The 15,883-nt window shown below is 40.0% G+C and overlaps 1 protein-coding gene across 3 annotated transcripts in view; it reads left to right on the top strand.

Moving 5' to 3' along the window:
* The first annotated feature begins 390 nt into the window (after positions 1-390).
* UBE2D1 (ubiquitin conjugating enzyme E2 D1) overlaps positions 391-15,883 on the top strand; it is a 37,698-nt gene continuing 22,205 nt past the window's right edge. Inside the window, exons 1-2 of one of the 3 annotated variants that reach the window (XM_061402647.1) lie at positions 402-648; positions 9,259-9,544. In XM_061402647.1, the coding sequence (XP_061258631.1) occupies positions 9,371-9,544 (174 nt within the window). In that variant the 5' untranslated portion in view covers positions 402-648; positions 9,259-9,370. Of the gene's footprint in view, positions 649-6,555; positions 6,743-9,258; positions 9,545-15,883 lie in introns of those variants that run through there. The other 2 variants (XM_061402648.1, XM_061402649.1) reach the window with 2 other exon arrangements.

The raw sequence follows: 15,883 nt of genomic DNA, 5'->3' as shown, positions 1-15,883 counted from the left end.
GTCTATCGTCTAGGAAGATATTAATGGCGAGAGGTCTGAGATTGGAACTCCAGGGCACTCTAACTCTTGAGAAGAGGATTTGGTAACAGAAAAGGGGAAGATGAAAAAAAAAAAAATTACAAGATGAGCTAGCTGTAGCACACATTAGAATCCGGTACATGTTTTTCGAGCTAATTTGTTATTCTCATTTTACAGATTGGGAACTCCAGTTTCAGTTACTTGATCAAAATCCATCTGCAGAGACTAACCCAGACCTGGCACCTCTGAGCCCAGACAGTGGGTGAAGATCTCCGACCTGGGCAGTGGCCGAGTAGGATGCAGGAACTACATTTCCCAGTATGCTCGGCGGGAGGGGGCGGGGCCGGGCGGCCGCAGGTTCCTTCCCAGAAGCAAAAGCGGAAACAAAAGAGTCTCGCCGGCGTCCCCGCCCGAACACTCGCACACTAGTGCTCGGGCGCACTCGGAGCAGGCGCCCGCGCCCAGAGCTAGCTAGACAGCAGCGAACCGGGGACCCATCCGGCTGAGCCAGCCGAGCAGCCGGCGATCCGAGCCCGCACTACCCCACGTCCCCGAGCCCTGCAGCCGTGCCCCGCCGGCCGGTGTCCCCGCTGCCCTCCCTGACCGATGGCGCTGAAGCGGATTCAGAAAGTGAGTGCCGGGGCCGGGCCTGGGGCAGCGGGGCGGGCTTCGGCTCGCTGCCCACGCTGACCCCAGTGGTGGTCCCAAGAGACGCGCTGGGAGGGAGCGTGCAGGGAGAATGGGCTAGGGCGGGGACCGGGGGCCAGAGATGCCGGCGGGGCCAGCGGGCACCCGACAGGTGAGGTGGGAGCAGCGACAGGTCCCGGGTGCTGGAGGTGCTTGGAGGCAGGGGGCCCGATGTGCGCTCATGCCGAAGCTGCGCCCGGGGATCCCTGTCAAGAGAGCCTTTTCTGTCTCCAGACCTTCCCAGAATATGTGCCGCTCGGCTACTGTTGGATTTTGCCTCACACCCGGCTAGCTTTGGCCCTTGTCATGCTGCTTTCTTCATGCTGTTTCTGAAGCCTGTCCTCTTTTATGATCTTGCCTTCCCGTGCTCCCGGGAGGGCATGGAAGGTGTGGTGGGCCTGCAACCTTTCTCTGCGGAGCTGTTGGGTTTGTTCTTTCTCTCCTCTGCGGTTGGCTCTTGCTCAGATGCCCGAATGGGCTGGGAAAGACCATTTGGGGCCGAGAAACCAGGAGAAGCCTCCTGCCCTTTCTATTTTGGTGCCTCTGCTGCTGCCACTTGAGGTCACATAGCTGTAGTGAAAACATAGTTGCTGATACACAACAAGATGACCTCCTGGCTGTGATTCATGGTGAGTCAAGCCAAGCAAGTTTTTTTTTTTTTCCTCGCCATGATAAACTTATATGTAAAGTTTGAGACACAACAGAAACTGTCACAAATTTAATAGTTACATGCTTTGACACATGGGTATAGAATGAGGAAGAAATGTGTGTATACATTAAACAAATATGTGTCCGTCCCAACTCAGTGTAAAGAATTGTTTTCTCTTAAATGTTTTTTGCTACCGTCTCTAATGTGAACATGTTACAGACCTGAGGTTGGGGCGTTTTCTTTCTGTTCACTTTGTTTCTTGTTGGGTTATTTGGTCTGTTCATTTTCACAGGTTTTAGGCTTTACTGTTATGGTTCACGTGGAGAACACTGAGAATTTGTTTTTTTTAATGGGAAGTGCGTTCAGCAAGTTAAGCCAGCAATGGACAGCATATTTTGTAAAGGATTTCAGAAGAAATACTACCAAAAAATTTTTTTATCAACTTTTTCAGGCACGAATCAATAGGGCAGTGATAGGCAAGTATACATTGTATTCTCAGTCACCATTGATGTCATCTTCTGGTACAGAGGACAGCAACTTTCTGACCCAGCCAATTTGGTGGTGGTGAAGGGGAGGGGTCAAATGATAGATCTGAAAAATCTGTTCTTTTTTGTGCCTGTTAAGGTTACTCTCACTGTAAAGCACATAGCTAAAATCAGCATGTATTAATATGTTTTCTGATTGGAAGATAATGCAGTTACACACTTTTTTTCATATACATGATTCTAATTTTGAAACCCCACTCAGCATCTTTGCCATGCCTTGTGTACTTTTAAATGATGATGTAATGTTGGCTCACATTTGAGGTAAACACACATTTTCCAAGCAAGTCTTAAAATTCCATTTCCTTCTTCCATAGTTGTGAGAGTTTTTTGCAAGACTGCATGTACAGTAGCTTCAAATAGTGTAAAATTTGTCGACAGTAAGTGGACATTCAAAGAAAATGGACACTGTTAAGTGTCCTGGGCAGTTTATCAATCTCCTTGCTGAGCCAATGTATTTGGCTTATAAAAATATGGCACATACCCAAATTATATTTTTAGTCACTATTATTATTAGTTTATAACAGAGTTGTCTGGTTAAAAAAAACAAAACGGGGATGACATAGCATCCCATTTCTCTGTGTGTCAATCTTTGGCTTCCCTTCTCTGTTACCAAAAAAAAGTGACTTGTACAGATCTCTTTCCCATTAATCACTTGTTCAGACCACTCTCAACTTTAGGAAGTATTTTGTTTGATTCTCCACATTTTCTCTTTCTTTACTACCTTCTTGATGAGAAGTGAATTCCAGGGGAGGTGTGCTGTTTGCCATATAAACAGTTAAGTTACAGAGCCCTCTTTGATATCATCAATATATAAATTCTTTTTGAATCTTCCGTGCTTCAACAAAAGAATCCATGTTATTAACTTCTGGCCTTTCTTTTAAAATGTATTAAAGTAACACTGTCAGGTAAGGTCATTGGGTTGCAATTTTCCTGGGCCTACAGTGGCAGGCTTTGGAACTGTGCAGAACCTTAAAGAACTTTCAGGAGTGAAAGGCAGGGGAACAGCTTCTAGGGTAGTACATCAGAATCAACCATGGGACATTTCAGACCATCCCCACTGTTGTAGTCCATGAGGTTGCAAAGAGTTGGACACGACTGAGCCACTGAACTGAATGAACCACTGCTGTAAATGGAGAGATGCTGGTGAGTCCCTCAGATGGGCTGCTGTGGAAAAAAGGTCGTGAACCACTGACTGACATTCTAGTGTACTCACTGTTGTTCAGAGAAGGAGCTTGAGGTCTGGAGTGGAGTGCTTTGTCCAAGTTAATCTCTTAAGAAGTGATTTGGCGTGTTTTAAAAAGGTCATGACTTCACGGTTTTTCACTTCATAGGAAAAGATGAAAGATGGTTGAATTAAATGTATTTGTATGAATATACAAAGCATGTGGATATGAGTGCTTAAAATATATTTCTATGCTAAGAGTATGCTAAGTAATTTAATACTCTAATTTAGACATCCAGTGCCAGTTTTGCATTTCAGCTCATAAATTCACACACTCTTTCCCTATTTTTAGATACAGTGGAAGATGTTGTCACAGTCACTTAAATCACCAAAGGGAAAAAATTCGAAGAAAGTCTGAGGAAGGATACCCTCAAACATGTCTGAAAAAGGAGTATAGTTTTTCAGGTGGACATTTATTATTTTCCGGAATTAATTCTGAAGTGTTTCTTCTTCTTTATTCTTTTCTTTTTTTTTTTTTTTTTGAAGTTTTTCTTCTATCAGTGGGGCTTCCCTGGAGGCCCAAATGGTAAAGTGTCTGCTTGCTAAAGCATCTGCTTGCAATGCGAGAGACCAGAGTTCGATCCCTGGATTGGGAAGATCCCCTGGAGAAGGAAATGGCCACCCACTCCAGTACTCTTGCCTGGAAAATCCCATGGACAGAGGAGCCTGGCAGGCTACATTCCATGGGGTCACAAAGAGTTGGACACTCTCTCTCTCTTCTATCAATACCAACTTTTGTAAACATATTTTGGAAATCATTTTTTAAATTGCAAATATCATAGTCCTAAATGTCTTGAAAACCAGAAAAAAAAAAAGGAAATTCTAACACAGTTATCATCTTAGTATTTTCCTTCTAGATTTGAGTTTTGCTTTGCAAATATAGCAACACAGATGACTGTTCCTCATTGTATATATACTTATGTCAACAAAATGGAATATTTATATTTTTAATTTAATTTCAGTTTAAATTAAAATGTATATATATAATATAGATTAAAATACAACTTTATAAGTGTTTTGAGCTGTTGAATTTTTTGATTTGTACAATTTCAGATTACACTGATTTTTGTCAGTCTAGAAAACCTTCTGATACTTCAAAATTGCAACAACAACAACAAGCCCCAACAACAACAAAACCCCAGCCTTTTGTGGATGAAACATCAAATGGGAGAAGAAGCTATGGTTTCTATTCCTGGCTCTGTGACTTACTAGCTTGTTTCCCTATCCATACAGTTATGCTGCTGATAAGTAAAATTGGCATGTATGACATATAATGGTTACTGTCTGCTAAACACTGGATTAAGTACTTGACATATATTAGTTGATTTAATCATTAGTGGACCCACGAGGTAGAAATGATTATTATCCCCATTTTACAGATGATGAAACTAAGGCACAAAGATGTTGAGTAATGTACTCAGAATCACATTCTGTAATTGTAAGTGGCAGCGCTAGGAGTCCAAACCAGACAGTTGGCTCCAGAATCCATGCTCTTAACTATTTCGGTATATCCAGATGGACTCACATCTTCTATCTGTTGTACTTAAATTGAAGGACATAGAGTCAAATGAATTTATGGACATGTTTTGCAAACTGAAACATTCTATACAAATGTAAAGTGGTGTTATAATTAATACCTTGGAATATTTAATCATCTTCATAGATACATCACTCAGTGTGTTGACTGTGCATTGTAAATTTCAGCTTTAAAGTGATGTGCACTAGATCAGTTAACATGGTAAAAGAATAATATAACTTTGTTTATCTTTGTTCCATAACTTAAAATTTTTCCCCTGTGAAAGAATTTAGGAAAAAATGGTTGTAATTCATAAATGTTCTGTCAAAAGAAAATTTCATTGTGAAGTTTTTTTTGAGAAAATGTTTTATGAATTAATCTAGCTGTTAGTTCCTATAATGGCTTTGAAAAGTAGTCAACAGTTCAGATATGTTAGAAAGATTTTCAGATTATAAGATTAAGACTCCAGGTTTCTTCCATTAAAAAGGATATGACTTAAAAAGTTTTAAAAAGAAGGAACACAGTATTTGTGCTTCTTGGTAGATAAATGGTTTGCCTTGAGATGAAAGGAAGAAAATATGCTTTTTCTAAAAAGACACTGTATGAATTTTTCTGCCTTTAAATCTTTGTAATTAAGTTCAGTCTTTCTTTTGCCTCCAGGATCATGTATTTTTTCTTCCTTTATCACAACAAAGGTGTAAAAAGATTAGATAACCTATCCTACTTTAAAAGTTCTGAGGTTCCTTCTCCGTGGAAATAAATAGCATAGATCTAAATATGGCAGTTTATGCCTATTTTAGGAAGCCAGGCACATACAAAAACTAAACCTAGCAGGATGTGGGATTGCCTCCAGCAAAGCAAAGTAGCATCCTTATTCATTTTATTTCCCCGAAATACATGTAGAAAACATATTTAATGAACACCACTAATCAGAATGATCAGTTAGTAATACTTTCCATCAAACTGAGCTAATGGTTGTCTATAATGAATTGGCTCCCCCTTCCCCTTTTTGAACACTGGATAAATTGAGAGTATGTTTAATTAAAAGTAAGTATTTAAATACTTATCCTGTCTCCTCTTAACCCTGTATGCTGGCTTAAAAAATACTGGAATAGGGCTTCCCTGGTGGCCCAGTGATTAAGAATCTGTCTTGCAGTACAAGGGACATGGGTTCAATCCCTAGTCCAGGAAGATCCCACATGCCTTGGAGCAACTAAGTCCATTTGCCACAACTACTGATGCCCATGCACCTAGAGCCAGTGCCTGCAACAGAAGAAACCACCATGATGAGAAGCCCATGCACCACAATGAAGAGTAGCCCCTACTCACTGCCACCAGAGAAAGCCCACTCACAGCAACAAAGACGCACCACAGCCAAAATAAATCTTAAAAAAAAAACACAAAAAAACTGAATATTTAATATAATCCAGATTTGCAGGTTTGGGTATTGGAGGGAGCCTCAGGGCACCTCAGAATAATTGAAGGCAAGACAGTTTCTATTTTTGTTGGTCTAGATGGCCTCTGAGAAGCTGAGGGTTTTCCCCCCCAAATTTTACTTGGTTCTGGGCAGAATCTGAAGGTTCAGTTACTTACATTAGACAGTAGTAATAGATAGGCTCTTATGTTCCAGGAGCTGTCCTCAGTATGGGGAGGAAACCACCATGACACACTTTATCTACCACTGTGGGTCGAATCACCACCATGCTCTGCAGCTTCCTGTCTTGCCTTTTCCTGGATGTTGTCCCCACTCTTCTCTATTCATATTATCCTGTTTGTGTGGCTCTTCTCCTTCACTGACAGCTTATTAGATTCCTACTCTCTTTTCAGATTTAGGAAAGCCTTTCTATCTGGGGTGAGGTGGGGGTTGATTCCTTCACCTTTATTAGCAGTAAAATTAACCCAACGGTTTTCCCTCCAGGTTGCCACCCTCATTTTGTGAGCAGTTTGGATTGCTCTAGGGCATCACCGACTCAATGGACATGAGTTTGAGTAAGCTCCGGGAGCTGGTGATGGACAGGGAAGCCTGGAGTGCTGCAGTCCATGGGGTCACAAAGAGTCGGACACGACTGAGCGACTGAACTGAACTGAGAGGGAACCCAGCTGAGGTGGTGACCTGGGCCTGTTGTTCTTCTCTAAACCCGTAAAACTCTTGAGGGTGTTTTTTTGCTTCCCCCAAGTTTTAATGTGTTATATTTTCATTTAGTTAAAAATACTTTCTAATTTACCTTTTGATTTCCTTTTTGGTCCTTGAGTTATTTAAAAAACATGATTTATTTTCCAAATAATTGGGATGTTACAGAGCTTTCTGTTACTTACTTCTAACTTAATTCCATTGTGATCATAATATATGTTATTTGATGCCTTTAAAATTTTTGACCTGTTTTATGGTCTTTATTTTTTACTTACACAATAATAACATCCTTCTGGCATTCAACATAGATTTTGGAATGAATAGTGTTTAGTGATTTCTAGTCTTAATTTTGCCCATCTCTGGTTGGCATCTTTTGTTTAATTGCTCAGTTGTGTCTGACTCTGTGACCCTATGGACTGTGGCCCACTAGGCTCCTCTGTCCATGGGATTCTCCAGGCAAGAATACTGGAGTGGGGTGTTGCTATTTCCTTCCAGGAAACCTTCCTGATGACCCAGGGATTGAACCCCAGTCTCCTGCATTGCAGACGGGCTCTTTACCGTCTGAGCTACCAGGGATTTCTAGTCTTCATTTTGCCAGTGTCTGGTTGGCTTCTAGGCTATGGTCTAAGGAATGAATGCACCTTGCTGATATTTTAATGTTTTCTTGCACTTTTATGAGCTTTCAGAACAGGGGTGACAAAATCAGTTTAGTGGATCACAAACAGCAGCTTTAAAAATAGAATAGAAAATATTAGTGCTTTGGATATAGTAATGGTGTTTCTTGAGACCTTAGTTTTAGTTATGTATGTGTGTTCCTGTGCATGTGTGTTATATGTACTAGGTTGTGGTGTATAATCCTTTTTTTTTATTAGTAATTGCTGTAATTAAAGTTTCAAAATCACTGTCCCATAGCATAAGATCTTTAGGTAAGATCACTATTGTCGGAAATACATGCCATATATTTATGCATCCATGCATGGTTAGTCGCTCAGTCTTTGTGACCCCATGGACTTTAGCCCACCAGGCTCCTCTGTCCATGGCATTACCCAGGTGAGAATAATGGCATAGATTGCTATTATTCCCTTCTCCAGGGGATCTTCTTGACCCAGGGATCGAACCTGGATCTCCTGTCTCCTGCATTGGCAGGCTGATTCTTTACCACTGAGCCACCTGGGAAGCCTACCATATATTCATACATATACCTATATGTGTACATATATATAGAGAGAAAGCCAATGAACCCATATACATACATACAAGCACACATACAGACATACACGTACACAACACGTAAAATGTTCTAGTCTTGGAACATTTCTGATAACAAACTGTCAGTGCTCATTATTTTCTACTACAAGTAGCAGCATTTTATAGTCACTGAGGTACAGCTGCAGTATTCAAGAATAGTACTGGGTGATACTAAGAGAGATTTCTTATCTTATTATGAAAATGCTTATTAAGTGCCTACTATGTGCCAGTTATTAGGGATGAAACTGTAAAAATGTAAATATTGGTAGATAGGTTTATGTTTTAAGTAGGCTTTGAGAAATAGGCTGCTGCCTTTTTTTCTTTTTCCCTGAAGCATATCTTTCTTGGTTACTATGAAATAAATGATAACTTTTGATAATGTAGCATTTAAAATGCTCTGTGTTGCATGTTCCATCATGTGTCAAAATTCTATTATGTATGTAATTTCCTATCATGTTTTTCTTGCTTTTCAGAGTGTCTGAACACAGACGCTCTCAAAGCTTGTAAAGTAGTGTTCATTTCTATCCGTTTATAAGGGAGAAGCCTCCTGGGAAAAGATAATAAGAATTCCTTTTCATTCCTTCATTCGTCACACTTTGGTTTCTCTTGAGCATGACTGAAATGTGCAAATGGCCTTAATTCAGTACTGGAGCATTGTTGGCTTTAGTGTCGATTGAAAATAATGTGCTCTAGTTATTACAGCCTTGAGATGAGTATTGTTTTGCAGTAGGAAGAGTGCTTAAAGTGGAAGTCAGATGGTCTGAGCCTTTGTCCTGGCTTTCGCTTTGTGACCTTGGCCAAGAAACTCATAGTCCTTATTTTCTTTATCTAGAAATTTAGTGGGTTGAACTAGGTAACTACAGTGGCCTTTTCTGACTGGTAATTTTCATCACATTTAACTAATGTTATGTGCTGTTTTCCTTTTGTCCTGCAAACAGCAAAAATGGTCATAAAAATAAATACAGAGCAGTGGTACTGTTTTGCTGCTACATGAAACTTGAATTAAAATTGTATTTTAAATTGTCAGAATTGAAATAAATGTGGGGATCTTCAGTTCAGTTCAGTTCAGTCTCTCAGTCGTGTCCAACTCTTTGCAACCCCATGAATCACAGCACGCCAGGCCTCCGTGTCCATCACCAACTCCTGGAGTTCATTCAAACTTATGTCCATCAAGTCGGTGATACCTTCCAGCCATCTCATCCTCTGTCTTCCCCTTCTCCTCCTGCCCTCAATCCCTCCCAGCTTCAGGGTCTTTTCCAGTGAGTCAACTCTTCACATGAGGTGGCCAAAGTATTGGAGTTTCAGCTTCAGCATCAGTCCCTCCAATGAACACTGAAGACTCATCTCCTTTAGGATGGACTGGCTGGATCTCCTTGCAGTCCAAGGGACTCTCAAGAGTTTTCTTCAACACCACAGTTCAAAAGCATCAATTCTTCATCACTCAGCTTTCTTCACCGTCCAACTCTCACATCCGTACATGACCACTGGAAAAACCATAGCCTTGACTAGATGGACCTTTGTTGGCAAAGTAATGTCTCTGCTTTTTAATATCCTATCTAGGTTGGTCATAACTTTCCTTCCAAGGAGTAAGCGTCTTTTAATTTCATGGCTGCAGTCACCATCTGCCGTGATTTTGGAGCCCCAGAAAATAAAGTCTGATACTGTTTCCACTGTTTCCCCATCTATTTCCCATGAAATGATGGGACCAGATGTCATGATCGTAGTTTTCTGAATGTTTAGCTTTGTGTATAATACAAAATTAATGAGTCTCTAAATATATATTACCTTTTGATTAAAGAGCATTTATTTGAGATGCAAATAAGATTTATTTCTCTTTTTATACTTGTAACATAATGTGATTTTCTCATTCCATTTAGCACCCATCTGTTTCACAGGTATCTTTTGTACTTTAAAGATAATTTTAGGACTTCCCTGGTGGTACAGTGGATAAGAATCCTACCAATGCAGGGGACATGGATTCAATCCCTGGTCTGGAAAGATTTCACATGCCACAGAGCAGCTAAGCCTGTGTGCCACAACTACTGAGCCCACAAGCTGCAACCACTGAAGCCCCTGTACCTAGAGCCTGTGCTCCACAGCAAGAGAAGCCAGTGCAATGAGAAACCCAGCATGCACTGCAAGTAGAGAATGGTCCTTGCTCACTGCAACTGGAGAAAGCCTGTGAATAGCAACAAAGACCCAGTACAACCAAAAAAAAAAAAAAAAGATTATCCATATATTTAGACAACTGCCTTACACAACTGCTTTACATATAGTAGATATTTTAGATTCAAATTAATGCATTTATGGAGCACCTTATGTATATAAGGCATATGCAAAATATGATAAGAAGATGTATGGGAAAGCAAGGTATGAGCAGTATTATCTAAAAACTTTTAAACTAATAAAGATATGAGATGTATCACAACAACTTGGGTACTAAGGAAAATACACCATACTTGAGCATAAAGGGAGTCAAAGGTGGGAGAGGCCAAATTTATTTGGGGGAGATCAGGAAAAAGTCTATGGAGAGGATAGAATTAGATATAGGTTTGGAAGATTGGGTAGCATTTTTTTTCCTATTATAAAAGAAATCCATGTTTATTGTAGAAAATTCAAACTGCAGACTAAAAAAGAGTAGAATGGGATTTCCCTGGCGGTCCACTGGCTAAGAATCCATGTTCCCCATACATGGTGCCCAGGTTCATTCCCTAGTCAGGGAACTAGATCCCACATGCCACAACTAAGACTGAGAAGAGCCAGATAAATAAGTAAATATTTAAAAAAAAAAAAGTGAAATGATGGTGTTGGTTAACAAAGACATGGAAACCAGGTTCATAGAGGAAGCTACAGAAATGCAAGCACTAGAAAGTACATGACTTATTTGGAAAGGAATAGATAATCCTGTTTTGGGGGGTCAGAAAATAGTACGACCTTAACACTGTGGAGGGCCTTGAATACTGTACTGACAAGTGTTAGCCTCTCAATTGTGTCTGATTCTGCAACCCCATGGGCTGCAGCCCACTAGGCTTCTCTGCCCATGGGATTCTCCAGGCAAGAATACTGGAATGGATGCCATTCCCTTCTCCAAGGGATCTTCCCGACCCAGGGATCGAACCCAGGTCTCCTGCATTGCAGGTGGATTCTTTACCGTCTGAGCCACCATGTGGACAAATGTGTTCTTAATGCAGAAGTTGGTGGATACCATTGAAGGTTTTTAAGTAAGAAAGTAACATTCTTAATCCTATTGCTAGATATACATTCTTGCCCTCATAGAACACAGATTCTTTACCATTTATAGATTTGTCACAAAAAGGGATGTATAGAGTGCCATGTGAATATAGCAGGGACCCTTTGGAGGGTTCAGGGAAAGCCCCCTTAAGGAAATGATATTTAAGATGTGACAAAGTGATTGTGTGTGTGGGCGGAAGAGGGGTGGGTCGTGATTAAGAGTCTTCTGTCTAAAAAGAAGTCATGTTTGAAACTAGAGACAAGACAGCATTTTGGGGAAGTGAAAGTCATTATGACTGATACAGAGAATGATTGGGGGAAAGTGGTTGCACATGTGGGGCTAGAGAGGGAACAGATCCTCAAAGTCATTTTAAGGATTTATAAATCTTCTATTAAGGCTAATGAAAAACATTGAAACGGTTTGACAGGGTACTTTAAGATACTTTGACCACAGAGTGTTGGTAGAGAAATAGGTTAGTTAAGACTTTATTGCACTGGTTCAAGTGAGGTCCAGGAGGGTCTGAGCTAGCCTGATGGCAGAGGACATTTGGAAAGAGGGATATATGAGAAGAGTTGTAGGATGATTGTACCACCCGGCCTTTTTGAGTTGGTCTGACCCACCACACCTCCTGTGCTTGGCCCTTCTAGTCACATCTCAGGCTCTGGGCCTTAGAGTCTCTACAGACTCTTTGGTCTACTGCCCAGTCTGATCCCAGATTCTTTAATAGTGTCTCCCTGGTTCAGACCTTTGGCTTGTTATTCTGAAATGTCTCTCTGACTTTTCTCAGAGTCTTCTGCCCTTTGGATCTCAGTTTTTCTACATGATGGGCCTCCTCCTGGGACATTTCATTGGGAGGATTTGGACTAAAGGGGAATCTGAACAACCTGGTACTGGTTAGTGTAGAGGGGGATGGGGTGTGCAGGAAGGAAGGAATCATGGTGATCCCAAGGTTTAGAGTTCAAGTTACTGGAATAAGTGCATTTTTACCATAATCTTCATAAGGTGGACTCAAACACAGTTTTTACTGGGATACCTTGAATTTGTCAAGATATATTTTTATTTATGTAAGTCCTATGGTGGAAATATTATGTATGGTGGTGGTTTAGTCACTAAATTGTGTCCGATTCTTGGGACCCCATGGACTGTAGCCTGCCAGGTTCCTCTGTCCATGGGATTTCCCAGTTGAGAATGCTGGAGTGGGTTGCCATTCCCTTCTCCAGGAGATCTTCCTGAGAAAATATTATGTATGAAGTGAAAGTCGCTCAGTCGTGTCCCACTTTTGCGACCCTGTGGACTGGAGCCTGCAAGGCTCCGCTGTCTGTGGAATTCTTCAGACTAGAATACTGGAGTGGGTAGCCGTTCCCTTCTTCAGGGGATCAGGGATCTAATCCAGGTCTCCCACATTGCAGGCGGATTCTTTACCAGCTGAGCCACCAGGGAAGCCCAAGAATACTGGAGTGGGTAGCCTATCCCTACTCCAGTGGATCTTCCTGACCCAGGAATTGAACTGAGGTCTTCTCATTGCAGGCAGATTCTTTACCAGCTGAGCTACCAGGGAAATATGTATAAAGGAAGATTATTGAGTCTTTTCTTTAAAAGGAAGTCATGTTTTAAACTAGAGGCAAAATAACATTTTGGGAAATTGAAAGTCATCATATTGTGGTACTGTAGAGAGCACTGGGGGAAAGTGGTTACAGATCTGACTGAGACACTGGCTAGATAATGTCCCTAAATGACCTCCAACATTTATTCTAAATTGTGCTCTTTATAGTTCAGACTCAATAAATAATACTTTGATGCAGCAAAGTCAATAGTGTCATTTCTTTCTTCATCATCTTTTTGTGTGGGATTTGGCTGTGATATCATCATTTTTAATAGACAGTCTTTGCCAGAGATACCTGATCCAAAGAGACAGTGAAGCAGCCAGGACCTTTTTATTGAAATTAATTTGGTTCCTCTAATTTAATTAATTGGATGTCGTCAGCATTTTGAAGTCTTCCAGAAGGAATCTTCATGGTCTAAAATACTTTTTTTTCTTTTCTTTTAAATTCAAGGGCTTGGAGAGGTTCTGTATTCAGAGACATTTCTGAGAATTGTTTGACATCTCCTTATTGAAATAGCTCTAGTCAACTGGATAAGGAGATCAGAGTCTGAACTGAAAGCCCATGAATTGTTTATTTACAGACAAACCAAATATAGCTCATATATCCCTTTAGAGACAACATCAAAAATGCAATCCAGTAAGAATTGCTGTCTTGTTTTAGGAGTTTTGAGATAAAGATGGTTGTGTCACATTAATTAATTGCCTGTTGAGCCAGGATTTTTAAAATAACACTTTCATATGCTTTGGGTTCAGTAATTTAGATTTTGGACTGTTAATCAGTTCCTGTGCATGGGCTGCTAATGTCTTTTATGCATACCCATTGGGGTATATATTTTATCTATTATGGAGATTGAGACCTTCTGAATGTTGAGACTAGAGAACAACAAAGCATTTTCAGTATGGTCAGCACAATTTGTTGGAGAATATTTACTGCATCCTGTCATATTAAGGATGATGGTAAATAAGGAAACTCTGACTTGTCAGCTTTCCTTCTCCACTGTTCAGATTGGGCTCTTACCCTTCTGAGAGCTGAGAGATTAATGAGGCTTCTCTTCTCTTACATTCCCTTCTTTGTTTCCTTTTGTTTGTTTACTCTCTTTGAATTAGGCTGCCTCATCTACTTTTAGATTTTAAGTCCCTTCGAGGCAGGGACTGTGTCTAGGTTGGTTTTATGGAGAACACTCAGCATATTGTAGGGATATTATAAACATGCCATCTGTGCCAATTTAAAATTCAGTTTCAGGCCTCTCAGTACTTTTCTTTGTGTCTGGTTGGATGTACAAATCTAAACTAAAGTAGAGGTGCTTAGCCGTGTAAGGCTGTATAAATTCATTAAGTACATGTTTTTGTGGACTCATAGTGCTTTTATAGTGCTAGTCATAATTCAGGAACAGTATCTTGTAATCTGCCTTTCATTGCTGTATCTGGTATTTTTTTTCAAAATTTGAATACCCTAATTAATTTTTTTTTTAAATTTGAGTGTCAGATTGGAATAGAAAACTGCTTCATTGACTTGGACTATTTTGGGGTATACATTCACCACTTTGATATTTATTGCATAGTCTCTGTTTAATTATAACATTAGTTTGTTTTAGGAGAAGGCAATGGCACCCCACTCCAGTACTCTTGCCTGGAAAATCCCATGGACGGAGGAGCCTGGTGGGCTGCAGTCCATGGGGTCGCTAAGAGTCGGACACAACTGAGCGACTTCCCTTTCACTTTTCACTTTCATGCATTGGAGAAGGAAATGGCAACCCACTCCAGTGTTCTTGCCTGGAGAATCCCAGGGACAGGGGAGCCTGGTGGGCTTCCGTCTATGGGGTCGCACAGAGTCAGACACGACTGAAGCAACTTAGCAGTAGCAGCAGCAGTTTGTTTTAAGCTTACATTGTCTCAAAGAAGACAAAAGATGAAACTATGTATTTCAGTTTTCAATTTAAAAAGCCACCAGAAATGAAATGAAAGATACACACACAAAACATATGTATACACAGTGTGTTAACTATAACGAGTTCTTTTCATATATAGACTTACAGCTATATATATAGTCTCATTATTTGGTGACCATCTTTTACATTATGTGATTTCTCTCTGTGTAACTAGCAGTAGAATTCTGGATCATGGTATATTCCTGTGTTCACCTTTAATGGTCACTGTCAAACTTTTTTACTAGCAGCATGTGAGAGTTCCAGTTGCTTCACATCTTTGCTATCATTTGTACTTTTCTTATAGTTTCACCATCCTTTGAGGGTTATAGTGACATAATATTTTGGTTTTAATTTGCATTTCCTCGATGACAAATGAAGCTGGTGCATGTCGGCCAGTTGGATACTCTCTTTTGTAACGTGCTTATTTGTCTGTCTTTGAAAAATTGATCTGTAGGAATATATTTTTTTAAACATATTCTGGATTCAAGCCTTTTGTCAGATATATGTATTACAAGTATCTTTTATTTCATGGTTTACCTTTTCACACTTTTAATGTGTCTTTTCTGTGAACAAATAGATGTTGTTTATTTTAATCAAGTTCATGTTTTTCTCTTTTTTTCTTATAGTTAATGCTCTGTGTGTCTTATTTAAGAAATCTCTGTCTCCCCCAAGGCCATGAATACATTCTATGTTTTCTTTTTAAAGTACTACTACTTTACCTTCCATATTTAAATCTATGACCTATTTAGAATTGGTTGGCTTTTTTTGATAAGTTTGAAATGGAGGAGATCAAGTCTTTTTTTTTTCCCCTACATTTTTTCCTCAAGTTGACCTGGCAGCGTTTATCAGAAAAAAAACTTTCCTTTTCCCTCCACTAAAATGTCACTGTCTTCACTTTTAATTTTTGAATTCCAAGCTTGCTATTTTCTTTCCATTTTCAGTACATTGTTGAAGTAAAGTAAATGCTAGTAGTACCACTCAGATGTCAAACACTATCCCTTTTGCTTCTACATCAAAAGTGTTATTTGTTTATTCAAAATAGATCATATCCTAAGTTGGGTTTAAAAGATATGCTTTCCATTTTTTAAACGTGCAGCTTTCTGT

Source organism: Bos javanicus, chromosome 26, assembly GCF_032452875.1.
Source record: "Bos javanicus breed banteng chromosome 26, ARS-OSU_banteng_1.0, whole genome shotgun sequence".
Taxonomy (NCBI): domain Eukaryota; kingdom Metazoa; phylum Chordata; class Mammalia; order Artiodactyla; family Bovidae; genus Bos; species Bos javanicus.
Note: the sequence above shows the minus strand (reverse complement) of the source record. Positions and strands in the feature narration are given on the sequence as shown.